Source organism: Yarrowia lipolytica, chromosome 1A, assembly GCF_001761485.1.
Source record: "Yarrowia lipolytica chromosome 1A, complete sequence".
Classification (NCBI taxonomy): Eukaryota; Fungi; Ascomycota; class Dipodascomycetes; order Dipodascales; genus Yarrowia; species Yarrowia lipolytica.
This window is the reverse complement of record NC_090770.1, coordinates 1202931-1215685: the sequence shown is the minus strand read 5'-3', so window position 1 is coordinate 1215685 and position 12755 is coordinate 1202931. Positions and strand designations below refer to the sequence as shown.

General features: G+C 49.5%; 6 protein-coding genes across 6 annotated transcripts; all 6 read right to left on the bottom strand.

Moving 5' to 3' along the window:
* Positions 1–224: 224 nt before the first annotated feature.
* On the bottom strand, positions 225–482 carry YALI1_A12152g (uncharacterized protein; the record flags this gene model as incomplete). The annotated part of the gene is made up of 1 exon (XM_068281748.1): positions 225–482. The coding sequence occupies one exon, from the start codon at positions 480–482 to the stop codon at positions 225–227; it is 258 nt and encodes an 85-aa protein (XP_068137849.1).
* A 641-nt stretch (positions 483–1123) lies between these two features.
* Positions 1124–1829, bottom strand: YALI1_A12138g (uncharacterized protein; the record flags this gene model as incomplete). Its single annotated transcript, XM_068281747.1, has 2 exons — positions 1124–1753; positions 1800–1829. 2 exons carry the CDS (start codon positions 1827–1829, stop codon positions 1124–1126), a joined length of 660 nt encoding a protein of 219 aa, XP_068137848.1.
* A 135-nt stretch (positions 1830–1964) lies between these two features.
* Positions 1965–5747, bottom strand: YALI1_A12099g (uncharacterized protein; the record flags this gene model as incomplete). Its single annotated transcript, XM_499995.4, has 1 exon — positions 1965–5747. The coding sequence occupies one exon, from the start codon at positions 5745–5747 to the stop codon at positions 1965–1967; it is 3783 nt and encodes a 1260-aa protein (XP_499995.4).
* Positions 5748–6449: 702 nt separating this feature from the next.
* Positions 6450–7169, bottom strand: YALI1_A12085g (uncharacterized protein; the record flags this gene model as incomplete). Its single annotated transcript, XM_068281746.1, has 1 exon — positions 6450–7169. The coding sequence occupies one exon, from the start codon at positions 7167–7169 to the stop codon at positions 6450–6452; it is 720 nt and encodes a 239-aa protein (XP_068137847.1).
* Positions 7170–8037: 868 nt separating this feature from the next.
* On the bottom strand, positions 8038–9006 carry YALI1_A12067g (uncharacterized protein; the record flags this gene model as incomplete). The annotated part of the gene is made up of 1 exon (XM_499992.3): positions 8038–9006. One exon carries the CDS (start codon positions 9004–9006, stop codon positions 8038–8040), a length of 969 nt encoding a protein of 322 aa, XP_499992.3.
* Positions 9007–9990: 984 nt separating this feature from the next.
* YALI1_A12037g (uncharacterized protein) lies at positions 9991–11988 on the bottom strand (the record flags this gene model as incomplete). The annotated part of the gene is made up of 1 exon (XM_499991.3): positions 9991–11988. One exon carries the CDS (start codon positions 11986–11988, stop codon positions 9991–9993), a length of 1998 nt encoding a protein of 665 aa, XP_499991.3.
* Between the last annotated feature and the right edge of the window lie 767 nt (positions 11989–12755).

Here is a 12755-nt window from a genome sequence, read left to right as displayed (position 1 = left end):
TGTATGTATTTTTTTTTTGTATATAGATATATATATTTTATTCTTGATATTGATTATGCATGAAAAAAAAAAAGATACAGTTCATACCAATGTTGCATGACGTGCCTTATCAACATACTAAACTCCACAGTTCGATGCTGTGGTGTAATGAAACAAGTGGATGGATTTTGGCGACAAAAAACCGCAATTCCACAATTGTCCGCCAATTGATCGGCAAGAACCGACTAATTTCGACACAGTCCATCATGAATTCCTTTGACAGAAACGAGACTGTTGAGAGTGACTAACGTTTGATACTGTGTACGAGCAAAAGCCCACATGGGCAGTCTTGAGCATCCACTCATACTGCGTGTTACAAGTCTTCCACTTGTCGCCAGTTCGGTGGTGAGGGTGAGGTTGCATCGGTCTCGAAGTCTTGTTTCGGCGTCAACGGAGATCTTGGCTCGGATACAGCTAAGACCCTCCTCTGTATCCTTGGCCATTTGATTCACGAGGCACGAGCCCTCGACCGCAATACTCAGGGTGAAGCCTCGCTTGGCATCGAACCAGTTGGAAAATGGATGTGCGGTACAGCATGGGGTTGCCCAGCCAAGTGCTGAGATCCTGGGCGAGCAGAAAGTGCCGGTACGTCGTGGATGCAGAGGTGGTCAAGACTCCGAGAACAACGAAACAGGTTTACACGCCGGCAAGGTATCGGGGTCCCTATCGCTCGGCAATGAAACAGCAGATCTCCGGTCATCAGAAGGAAGTTTGCATGGAGGTGATCTGTGAAACGTCGATGCAGAATAGTTGCTGGGCTGGTTACTGAGATAAAAGGTCTCGAACAAGCCGACTACGTTGAGATATCCAAAGGAGGCGTAGATGTCACAGAAAGCTTCCAGACAGGCCAGCCAGGCCTCGAGTCCCACATCTGGTGGAGGCAAGGCGGCCATGGGAACTGGCTCGGTAATCTCGCTCGACTCAGACTTCCGTCTTGAAGGCGCCAACGGCAGACTTGGTAGCCTTGATCTTGTCACAGAGACACTTGGCATCCGGGTCACAGCAGTTGATGTCAGCAACAACGGTGTCACGGGTCTTCTTGCAGTGGGGTTGCCCATCAGGTTGAATCGCTTCAAGAATGTTATCAAGAGAAGCGGGGTGAGGAGGGTCGGGGGTAGAAAAGGAACCTCACAAAGTTGGCCTTGCCTGCTCCTTGAAAGTTGGCCATGTAGATCTTGAGCCACCTAAGTCCCTCTTCTCCGAGATCCTTGCCGTGCCAGAACTGCAGCAGACCACCGGACAGATCAGAGCCTAGGAAAGAGCGGGTATGACCACGGGAGGGGGCGACGGAGGAGGTGGCCTGGAGGTGGCACTTCTGAATGGCATCCTCAATCTCATATATGCCATACTGGGTAGGCCTGAGAGCAGGAAAGACACTTCTGGGTCCAGGCGAAGCCGTCAGGGAACTGACACTCGCAGGACTTGATACCCTGGCAGGTCGCAGACCGAAAGAGCGCTCGAAGCACTTGGTGCAGCAGAATATCTGGGACAGGAGGGCCAGAGATCGCTTCTCCTGAGCGCCAGCGGGGCGATACAGGTATCCTGATGCGATGTGAGATTTCTCGACATTGGCATGAGTTAAGAACTCGAATATCACGGTGTTGCCATTATATATCAGTGCATGTGCTACAGCATACACAGTTACATTGTTCGGGGTGAGAACAGATGAGGAGGCCGGGAAAGCCCAGCTCGAGCGTTTGATTGAATCTACATTCTAGTTATTCCATTTGAACTACGACAGACCAGACAAGTGTTCAGACTGTAAGTAGGCTACCGAGAGATGTCAGCATCGATAAAAAAACTCGTCATTATGAAAGAGTAAAGTGAAAGAACTACTCGTCTACAGTACTGTAACTGACTAATGTACACTCTCAAGTTATTTCCTCCAAGTCATTGACCTTCTGAAAGCCAACTATCATTATTCTCTACAAATACAAAGAGGCACAGAAAATAATGTCCCGCTTGATCTTCTCCTGAGCAACATCCATCTTCTCCTGCAAAGTAGCATCTCCAATGATCCGCGCGGCAGACTTGACTTCTCGACAAACCTCATCGAGACGAGACACAACTCGCACAATGATACCCTCCTGGGCAGAAGTTAGTTCGGAAATGGCCTCGAAAGTCATGCCACGTGCCCACTCGTACACCACCTCAATGAGTCCAAACCGCCCACGTTCCAAAAACTGCTGCTCGTCCGATGTCATAATCACCTGACGCTTCTCAAGCACATCCATGACGTTGGCCACCAGCTCCTTGATTCTCTCTCGACCCTTGTCAAGCCGGGGGGTGACAGAAACAGGCTCCTCCACATCCCGAGAGCCCTCGTAGACAAATGCAGACAACAGGGCCACAATCTCCTCGGGCTCGTAATCGCCCAAAAAGTTGTCCATCACCAGCTCGGAAATGAACAGCTCAAAACCAGAGTTGACTTCGCACGCAACCCGGCCCTTCAACAACACAATGTTGTTTGTATCGACGTAGTTGAGATCCTTGAGCACCTCGACTCGCTGCTCATAGTCAGGAAGCAGCTCCAGGTTCTCGTCGTTCAACGACTTTCGAAGATTTGCAATCGTCTCCTTCAATTGATACTCCTCGTACTCCTGGGTGTAAGCACGGAGGAAGTTTTTACTGAGTTTCTTGATGCAGGGAATCTTGGAAAACTCGACCGACATGGCCAGCTTGTCGCGGCATTTTTCAGTGAGATCCAGTTTCTTCAGCTTGTCGAAACTGCACTCGTGAACGGGTCCTCGACGCGTACAAATCTGTTGGATACTCTTGTACGCCTGCTCAACAGCCTGACGATCAAACCGAGACACGCCCGAGACATTATTGATGATGTACTTGGAGAGGAAGACGATGGTGGACACGGGAACAGAAGCTGCTTCTAGCTTTGTCGAAATGGGAGCCAGGGGAGCCAGCAGAAACTTGTTGTAGCCCGCCACCTGAGGGAACATGGGGAGTGTGGCTGCCATCTTGGCCTTGGAAGAAGAAATGTCACAAGGGAACATGAGAATGGAGGCAGATTCACCAATAACGGAACGGGCCAGAAAACCGATTCGCAGAGCGCCGGTGGGGTTTTTGAAAATGACAACTCGACCAATCTTGAGAATATCACGCATGTTTTCAATTTTGGGACCCTGCTCAATAATGAACTTGAGACACGTCTGCTGCTCAAGACCAAGCTCGAGAATAGTGGGCATGAACTGATCGCAATCGTCATAATTCTTCTTCTTGAGATTGAGAAGCAGATCCTCGTGGCTCTTCACACTGGCTTCGTGCTCGGGAAGCATCAACTGGTTGGCGTTCTCAGAGAAGGACCGTTTGATCATCTCCTCGACCTTCAAGGCCTCGATTCGCAACAAGTTGAGAATCATGTTGTAGGTTAGTCGGAACTGCGACTGCAGTTTGGTGGGCTGACCAAGCATCATCTCCTTGAGGTCCTCCTCGGGAGTAACTTCTCCGGACGCCATGATGATGACGGTACCAGTCTTGTCGAGACCTCGACGACCAGCTCGGCCGGCCATCTGCGTGTACTCTCCAGGAAGAAGAGCCCGGAAGGTGGTTCCATCGTGTTTTCGGCACCCAGCAAACACTACCGTTCGTGTGGGCAAATTGAGACCCATGGCAAACGTCTCTGTGGCAAACAAAACTCGAACAAGTGATCGAGCAAACAGAATTTCAACCACCTCCTTGACAATAGGCAGCAGACCGGCGTGATGCACAGCAATGCCTCGAGACAGGTACTCCCGCATCTGCAAAATCTGAGGCAGGTTTCGGTCCACCTGAGATAGTCGCGTCACAGCCTTATCGAAGAACATGTGAATCTCAGCCTTCTCGCGCTTGTTACAGAAATCCAGACCAGAAAGATATCCGGCAAACTGCTCACACATCTTTCGCGAGAAGACGAACGTACACATGGGATGCAGCTCTTTCTCATGCAACATCTTGACCATCTGAATGAAAGCTTGCTTAGTGGGAGGGGGAGGACCCCGAGAGAATCCTCCTTTTCCTCCACCCCCTCCATTTCCACCGCCACGGCCACCTCTTCCTCCTCCGTCACCACCACCTTTACCTCCTCTTCCACCTCGGCCACCTCCTCTACCTCCTCGGTCCGAGAGAGGACCAGTTGGAGGGCTCCCCCCTCGTCCTCCACGTCCACCTCGTCCTCCACGACCTCCCCTTCCACCCCCTTTACCCTTCGCCTTACCATCATCACCCTCCATAATCTCCACAGCTTGCTTGTATCCCTGGTCGAGAAATTTCTTGTGCTCGTCAACAATCTCGACCATCTCGTTCTTGCAGAGAAGATAATGTACCAGGGGAACAGGACGCTTGGGCGTACTAATCACGTAGATGTCCTTCTGCTTTGTTCGACCGACCCAGTTGGCAAATTCGAACGTGTTGGGGACGGTGGCAGATAGCAGAATAAACTTGACGTGCTCGGGAAGCATGATGATGACTTCTTCCCATACGACTCCCCGGTCTGCGTCATTAACGTAATGGACTTCGTCAAAAATCACAAACTCCACGTCTCGAATGAGATCAGCGCCTCGGTAGAGCATCGAACGCAGAATCTCGGTCGTCATGATCAGAGAAGACGCCTCGGCGTTGATCTGAACATCTCCAGTAAGAATACCCACGTCGTCAAATTCAGATTTGAAGTCTCGGAACTTCTGATTGGACAGCGCCTTGATAGGGGAGGTGTAGATGGCCTTGGTCATGTTTCTCTGGGCCATGGCAATGGCGTACTCGGCAATCACGGTCTTTCCAGCCGACGTATGAGCCGCCACAAACACAGAGTCGCCCTGTTCGAGATGGTAAACAGCCTCCTTTTGAAATGTGTCCAGCTCAAAGGGGAACTCACGGGCTGGCTGGGGCACCAGTTCGGAGAAGTTGGTGATTTCCTTGTTCACGTTCACCACATGTGCCCAGTCCTTCTGCTTGGCCGCCTGGGCCACGGCAGTTTGAGCCCGTCCAAAAGTGATATCATTGGGCAGCAGATCGTCGATCGGGTGTCTGGAGGCGTCCTCCACCAGCTGCATACTCGAGATCTGCGACGACAGGTCGCCCACGAGCCCGGGGTCTCCTCCTGTTTCTTCCGACGACTCCTTCACAGCCAGCTCTCCGAGCTCAGCGTCCGCAGAAGCAACCGCCGTGGCTGTGTTCATACCCCGCTCAAAGCCCGGGGGCACGTCAAACAGGCCGTCGGCGTCTCTGTGCAGCAGGTTACTCTGCTCCTCCTTCTCGGCCAGCTCCACTCCTCCGGGCGCGAACGGCATGAATCCCGATCGGCCCCGCACGAAATCGAGTCGCGACCCGGTTGCCCGGTTCACGGCAAACGAGTTTTTCGAGTTGAGAATGTCGCCGCTAGTCGTGAACTCCTCGTAGCCACTGATATGGCCCCGCATCCCCTTTCGAGTGAATCGGACGTCCGACCGGTTTGTGGCCTCAGGAACGCCGTAAAGAGACTCCACAAAGCCCGTCTTGTCCACCGACAGATCGTCGGAAATGTACCGCAGCCATTGGTTGGAAAACTGCGGCTTGGGGTCCAGAAACGTGGCCTGCAGCTGATCTCGAGACTCGGCGTCAGTCGCGGGTGATCTGGACCACGTCGAGACCGCAGACGCGTTGTAGCTGTGGCCAGATGGGTCGGTGGCGTTGGTAGACCCTGTTTTGGTCCGGATTTCGGCCAGAATATCGTCAATCATGTTGTTGGCTAACTCGTACAAGTCAAGTAGGAGTTGTGAATCATTATTCACATCTGCATAGTGAGAACTCTATTGCAATGTTGGCGAAAAAAAAGACGAAGGAAAAGAGACCAGAGAGAACAATGTGAAAGTCACGTGACTGGAAAAATGTGAAATTCCTCGTCTCTTCTTGAAAATAGTACTTTTCTTGCAAAAATCGCTTTTTTCCGTGCAACAATGGCCTCTTTTTTTTGGTCCTTGTAGAGTCGGTTGGGGTAAAATCTGGTTAAACCCCCTTTTAAAAGCGGCAGTTTTTTACTGTGAACCCTAACTAAAAGTTAACTAAAAAGTGGTTGTTTATTTACCTGTTTTGTGTGTCAATGATTGTGAAAATGCGAAAATTAAGTGATAAAAAAAACAATAAAAAAACAAATACAAAAAAATTATGAAAATACAAAAAAACCACTGAAAATAAACAAAAAAAATATGAAAATACAGAAAAATTGCGAAATGAAAAAAAATAGAAAAAAACGAAATTTCAGAAAAATTGTAAAAATGGCCTAATTCGCGTTACTAGTACAGAACTTGCACGTGCACATTACCAAAAGTACTCCTTGACGTTTCACCAACAATTGCGATGATAGTCTCCTGAATGACACCGATTATATATGACCTCCTAATCTATAGAGCTATGACCAGAACGATACTGTAGCTACCATGAGACTACCCTTTATAACCCAAACATCTTCGAGACTCCCTCACACGAACCGTACGACATCTCAACTCTCTCTGAATTACGGGAAGATCGAGTTTCGGCTCTTCCACTGGACTCAGTCGGTTCATAACCCGAGTGGCAGGGGCCAGAGGACCAGCTTTCAAGCTAACTGGTCGAGACCAGCCAGCAGACAACTCAACCGGGGGTTTCTTCAGCTGTGCACCCGTAAACCGTTCTAGTAACTGTCGATCTCGTAGCTGTTTATCAGTGAAAGAGAGAGTCGAACTGGGGTTCTCGTCATTTCCGGTGGTATCAATGGTGATCTCTGGTCCAGTTTCAATTTTAGTATCTCCGACAGTTTTTCTGGCTGTATCTCTGGCTGTATCTTTGTCTGGATATCTTGTTTTCATCACTTGTGGATTGGAATCTCCAAGTGGGTGAGTGTTGTTGCCGAGTCTAGGACTGCTGGACTCACTTGAACAACCGATGGTATCTCGAGAGGACCCGCAGTTTCCCCCTTCACCCCGCTTGAGCCACTTTGGAACGTACTTTGGTCTGGAATAAGACACAAAGGGAGCCACGCCTGGCGCCGCTTCTCTGTGCACGTTTCTGGCCAGAGTTTGTAGTTGGCGCAGTAGCTCTCGTTTGGCGTCTAGTCGTTCGGCACTCTCTGAGTATTCACAGAGCGTGTCTTCTGCCATTTTCAGCAGTTTTTCCGTGTCGTTCATGTTGCGATTGTAAGAAGAGCGGTGAGTGTAACAGGAGTGTGGTGAAGGAAGAGGAACAAGGAAGATGTTGGAACGAAAGATAATGATAAATCTGAGTACATTCAGGAGATATTAACAAGCAATAACGATAACAACGATCTTCAGGGAACTTCCGTATCCACCCATATTACTCTCTGACGCTAATCACTTTCAATGATCTCCAGCCCGATACCGCTCCAACCAGATACAGCTAATGATGGTCGAGACTTTCTACTTACTTGACCTTGCCAAACTGAAACACATCAGACAGAGGAGTTCATGGAATACTCCTGTGGTCCATGCTCTACCTGTCCGATACGGATCCCTACGAGCATATCTATGTGGAGCCAAAGGGAGGCTCCAAAGAGAGAGACTGCAAAGAGAGAGACTGCAAAGTGGGAGAGAATAGGACGCTGAGACCTGAAAGAAGCTGGAGAATGGCCGTCTCAAGTTGTACGAGAAGGTGGAGCAGAACACTGTGGTCTGGATTGAGGTTGCTACTTCCGAGGAAGAGAAGGTGCTGGCCAACCGAAAGGTGGTCACTCAGAATCTCAGATGGCAATGGTGGACCTGGATCTTTAGCAGCAAGCCCTTCTATCCTACATTGTAGATAGAAAGCTATCCTACATTGTAGATAGAAAGCTATCCTACATTGTAGATAGAAAGGACACTTCAAGTGTGAGTAAGTCCAGAGTGGAACGACTACAATGCGGTTCATTATCGGTACATTATACGACATTAATGTATTGTATGGGTGTTATTTGCACTGAGTCCAAACCCGTCTCATGCTGCCCTGAGGATCTCCTACAAGTACAGATCTCCTACACGTGGCACCGTCTGCTATTCACAACTAAAGCTTTGCAACAAAATCCTTGACGTCTGAATCAAGCTGCTGCCACAACGCCTCGCCCTTGTCACCTCGTCGACAGTAGTCAACATCGTTTCGAAGATGTCCGACCTGGCCCCAGGGAATCAGATGGTCCGTGTCTCTGACCTCGGTGTTCAGAAGAGCAGACAGCTCCGTGTACGCTCCAAACTTGGCGGGGTACAGAAAGTAATCCAGGACGTAAAACAGCACGCCATTTCCGTGGCGCTGCAAGTTGGAACGCAGGTTGCCAGGATCTACAGACACTGAAACGACTCCAGAGCCGGGATGGTATTTTGACCACAGATAGGCCTGGTAGGCGTTGCCAATCTTAGATTGCGAGTAGAGAATATGGTCGTTAGGCGAGTCCACCTTGTCCAAGTTGATGTCGTCAAAGTTGATACCTCCTTCGTAGGGAGACACGACGGTGGCGGAAGAAGAGACCCAAATGACCCGAACGGAGTTCTTGGGAGAACTCTTGGCGGTGTGGATGAGAATGGGACCAAGGTACTTCATCAGAGCATGATGTCCAACCACATTGGTGCCCCATTGAAGCTCATGGCCCTGAGGAGTCTTGGAGTAAGGGGGAATCATCACGCCGGCATTGAGAATCACTCCCTGGAGCTCGGGGTAGTTGTTTTGAATGTACTCGCCGGCAGCCTTGATTGTGGTCAAGTCTGCGAGGTTGGCCTCCACGAACTCGTACTGTTGGCTAGGAAGTTCCGCGAGCACCTCCTGGGCCTTCTCCTTGCTGCGGCCCACAATGACCACCTTAGCGCCCTTGGAAATGAGCAGTTTGGTGCTTTCGAGTCCGACTCCCGAATGGCCTCCGGTGATCAGAAAGGTCTTTCCATCAAGAGAAGGATAGTTTTCTTCGGTGAACCGGGGTTTTCCAGCCCAGAAGTTTCGGGCCGTTTGTTTGTACTCGGTGAATTTAGATCGATTGAGGGACATGGTGGTGGTGGTGGTAGTGGTGGTGATGATAATTGTGCTGATGATAATGTGCTGCTGTTGATGCCTGTTGCTGCTGCTGTTGGCTGTTGCTGCCTTTCTGCCGTTTTTGCTGCCGTTTTTCTGCTGCCGTTTCTGCTGCCGTTTCTGCCTGCCGTTTTTTCTGCTGCTTCTGCTTCTGCTTCTGCTGATATCGAATCTGAACGGCCTACATCTTCTCTATATATACATTTCCATTTGTACTGTAACGGTGTTGTACATATCCGCCACAGTTTAGTTTTTCACCCGACGGAGTTGTGGATATAGTTTTCCAGACGGAGTTGTGGATTTAGATTTTCGGTTAAAATTTAAACAATAAAATTCAGGAACGTTCTGAAGAGCCTGCCAGACATTTTAGAGGGGGGAAAAACCGCAAATATAGTCGCAATGACTCGAAAAATTGCTCCAATGGATTCTCAGATATGTTGTCTTCAGATTTATGTACTTTTTGTTGCACAAAAACGGCCCCTTCTGCCTCCTTTCTGCATCTTCCCCACACGCATGCTGCAAGAAACGTGTTCTAGAAGCTCATTTCGCCACAAACTTTTTTTAAACTTTCCGTCGCTTGACTAACGCAAGCGGATTTAATTAACTCGGCGGATTTAAGCGAAAAATGATAAGTAGCGAATAACGAATAGCGCGAACAACACGTCTAAATCACTGAAAACAAACCTCCATTTTTCCCGACATCCTTCACCAAATAGATCACTCTCTTTTTAAAAGACGTCATGTCTGAAGATTGATTTTACAAGTCGCGGAGATATTGTATTGATGTGAAGAATTCATCTCTGAACCAATCCGCCCTGGGCTATATCCTCTTTTCCAGAATGGCTCTCTACTGTCTACTTCAGACACCTACAAGATACTTTTTCCACGTCAAAAACAAGCCATGAAAATTCACAAACATATATATTTCCTTATCGCATATTACAAAAACAACTACAAGTATTACCTGCTCCAACCGTAGCCATAAATGGGACGACCCCGTCGCTTGGCAGCATAGACAACATCCAGGGAGGTGACAGTCTTTCTCTTGGCATGCTCGGTGTAGGCGACAGCATCTTTAATGAGGTTCTCAAGAAAGATTTTCAGCATAGTTCGGCCCTCCTCGTAGATCTGGGTGGAGATTCGTTTCACACCGCCACGGCGCGCAATTCGTCGGAGAGAAGGCTTAGTAACACCCTGAATGACATCTTTAATAACCTTTCGGTGTCGCTTTGCGCCTCCTTTCCCAAGTCCTTTACCTCCTGTACCTTGACGGCGTGTGTTGTTCCCGGTATTGGGCTTGGGCTTGGTCGGTTGTTGTGTAAGTGACTCTAGTTCCCTCGTCAATCTTATAGAAGCGTTGTTCGCAGTGTTCTGGTCAGTCGGGGTACCACGGACAAGACTAGCTTCGGAGCCGCGGGGGTCATCGGCAACATCAGAACCAGGTAAATAGGGTGTGGGTTGCTCAGGCTGAGACGCCGCATTCGAGCGTTCGTCGGCATCATGTACCTGGGGGATGGAGCTGTTGGGGACGACGCTGCCGTTATTTTCGGTGTCGTGGGTTCGGTTTTCCTCGCCAGATCTGCTGCTGGAGGGCCCATCTGGATTGGGCACCGACTCCTCCGCCAACCCAGATCGGTCCAGAGAAGCAACTTTTTGTTGTTCCAAAGTAGTTGCGGGGGCTTTCGAAGGAGGCGAATATGATGGATCTGACTCAGATGCAGAGATGTCGTCGCTGCTGGAAGCTGGAGCCTTGCCTTTGTCCCGGTTGGGCTTGTTGTTGTCGTCGCTTTCCTCGCCAGAGCTGCTGTCAGAGGGCCCATCAGGATCGGGCGCAGACTCCTTGACAAACACAGGTCGGGGCTGGTAATTTGGAACCGATCTTCTTGGAGATTGGGAAACGTCAGAACCAACGTGAGTAGTCTGATTGAAGGGAGCAGAAGGGCGAGGAACATCCCGCGAAGAAGAAGCAATTGGTTCGTCGGAAGAGTCATCTTCATACAAATTCTCGAAATCCCTTGGGCTAACGACTGGTGCTGACACAGGAGAGTCGTCAAATTCATCCGACGCGTCCAGAAACACATCATCGCCGTCTTGGTCCGGGAATCCTCCTGATTCTTGCAAGTCAGGCGCAATCTTCTGGTGGTCGTCCCAGCCCGTTCCAGACCAAGTATGGGGTCTCTCATCGCTGTCTTCATCGTCAATGGCAATTTTTCGACGTTTACGGGGTCTTCCGGATGACTCAGGCCGTTCATCAGCAGATTCTTCAGCTTCGGCAGAAGAACCAGCCGCAACTCTGGACATGGCATCCAGAGCACTCTGATCGAAGTACGCAGAACGGGGAGCTGCGTCTCCAAGAGACGACTGGCGGTGGGCTTCCTGTCGAGCACGCCTGGCAGCAAGTTCCGCTTGTTGGGCTTCACGACGGACTTCAAGCCGCGCCCTACGGCGGGCAGACTGTTCGGCTCTAATCACAGCTTCACGTTGGGCTTGAAGGTCGCCTTCATATTCGGCGATAAGGTCGGCATCGAAGTCGGGATCGAATACGGCATTAGGGTCTTCCAGTTTTCGTAAAGCCTCATTAAGGGCCGCGAGTCGTTCTTTGGAGTAGGGAAGTCCGCGTGTTGGAGGTCGCACTAGATGCTGCATCTTTCTTCTTTCGTATCTGCACATGGGTGGGTAGAAGCCTTGTCTGGCGAGACTATAAAACATGGCTCGATTTTTCAGCGTGTCGCGCATTAAATGAGTCCCTGGGGGATCACGCCAAAAGTCTGGGCCCCAGTTCTCCTCTTGCCTGACAATAATTGGGATCGTTTCAGTTTGGCGACCCCGTTCCGAGCGTCTCTGGGAAGGGGGCTGATCAGGAGAGTCAGGAGAGTCAGGAGAGTTATCCTCGGCGTACTCTTCTCTGGGGTTTCCAGAGTTGTCGCGATCGGCGTCGTTGTCACGTTGGTGTGTCATTGTCGAAAGAGATTGAGGGGGTGGTGATTGAAGGGGATGTTGAAGAGATGTTGAAGTAGCAGGGAATGTTGCTGGTAGACGAACTGGGGTCCCAGCTCATCCTTTTATAATTTTTTTCCCGTGAGGTTCCCTTGGTTTTTTGCAATGTCCAGCACATTGTTGGTGGGGTGGTGTGGCAGAGTTACTGCGGCTGTCTCAATGGGATATCATGTAAGAGTGGGGAAGAAGGAAAATGCAAGCCCCAATACATAGAAATCCATTATTTTTGAAACAAGCCCCAATTCTAGGGGTTTTCCAGCCCATTTGCGATTCGATCTCCCGGTTATTGTACTGTCCAGTATTGTACTGTCCAGTATTGTACTGTCCAGTATCATAACAGTATCTACAGATCAAGGTTCGTTATCAGAGACACAGTGGAGTCTAATGAGAATCCCCCGCGCCGAAAATTACCCTGGCTAATGATAGCCCTAAGAGTATGAAACACCTCCCAACAACTCTGAATAACCTCCCACAATTCTGAAACAATCCTCATCCAGATATCTGGCACCCTTTTTGCCCGTTTTCGTCATACATTTCAGCCCCCTTTTTTTTTTTTTTTTTCTGCATATACATTCATTTAATTATAACTTTGCCGTGAAAGAATAACCTTTGAAATGAATGTACGCTTACACGAATATTACTAATTAAACACGTTTAGTGTCATGGTCCAACTTGGCACGTACCTATTTCCAGTAAAAAAATCATAAAAAAACCTGGTTCAGTCCGTG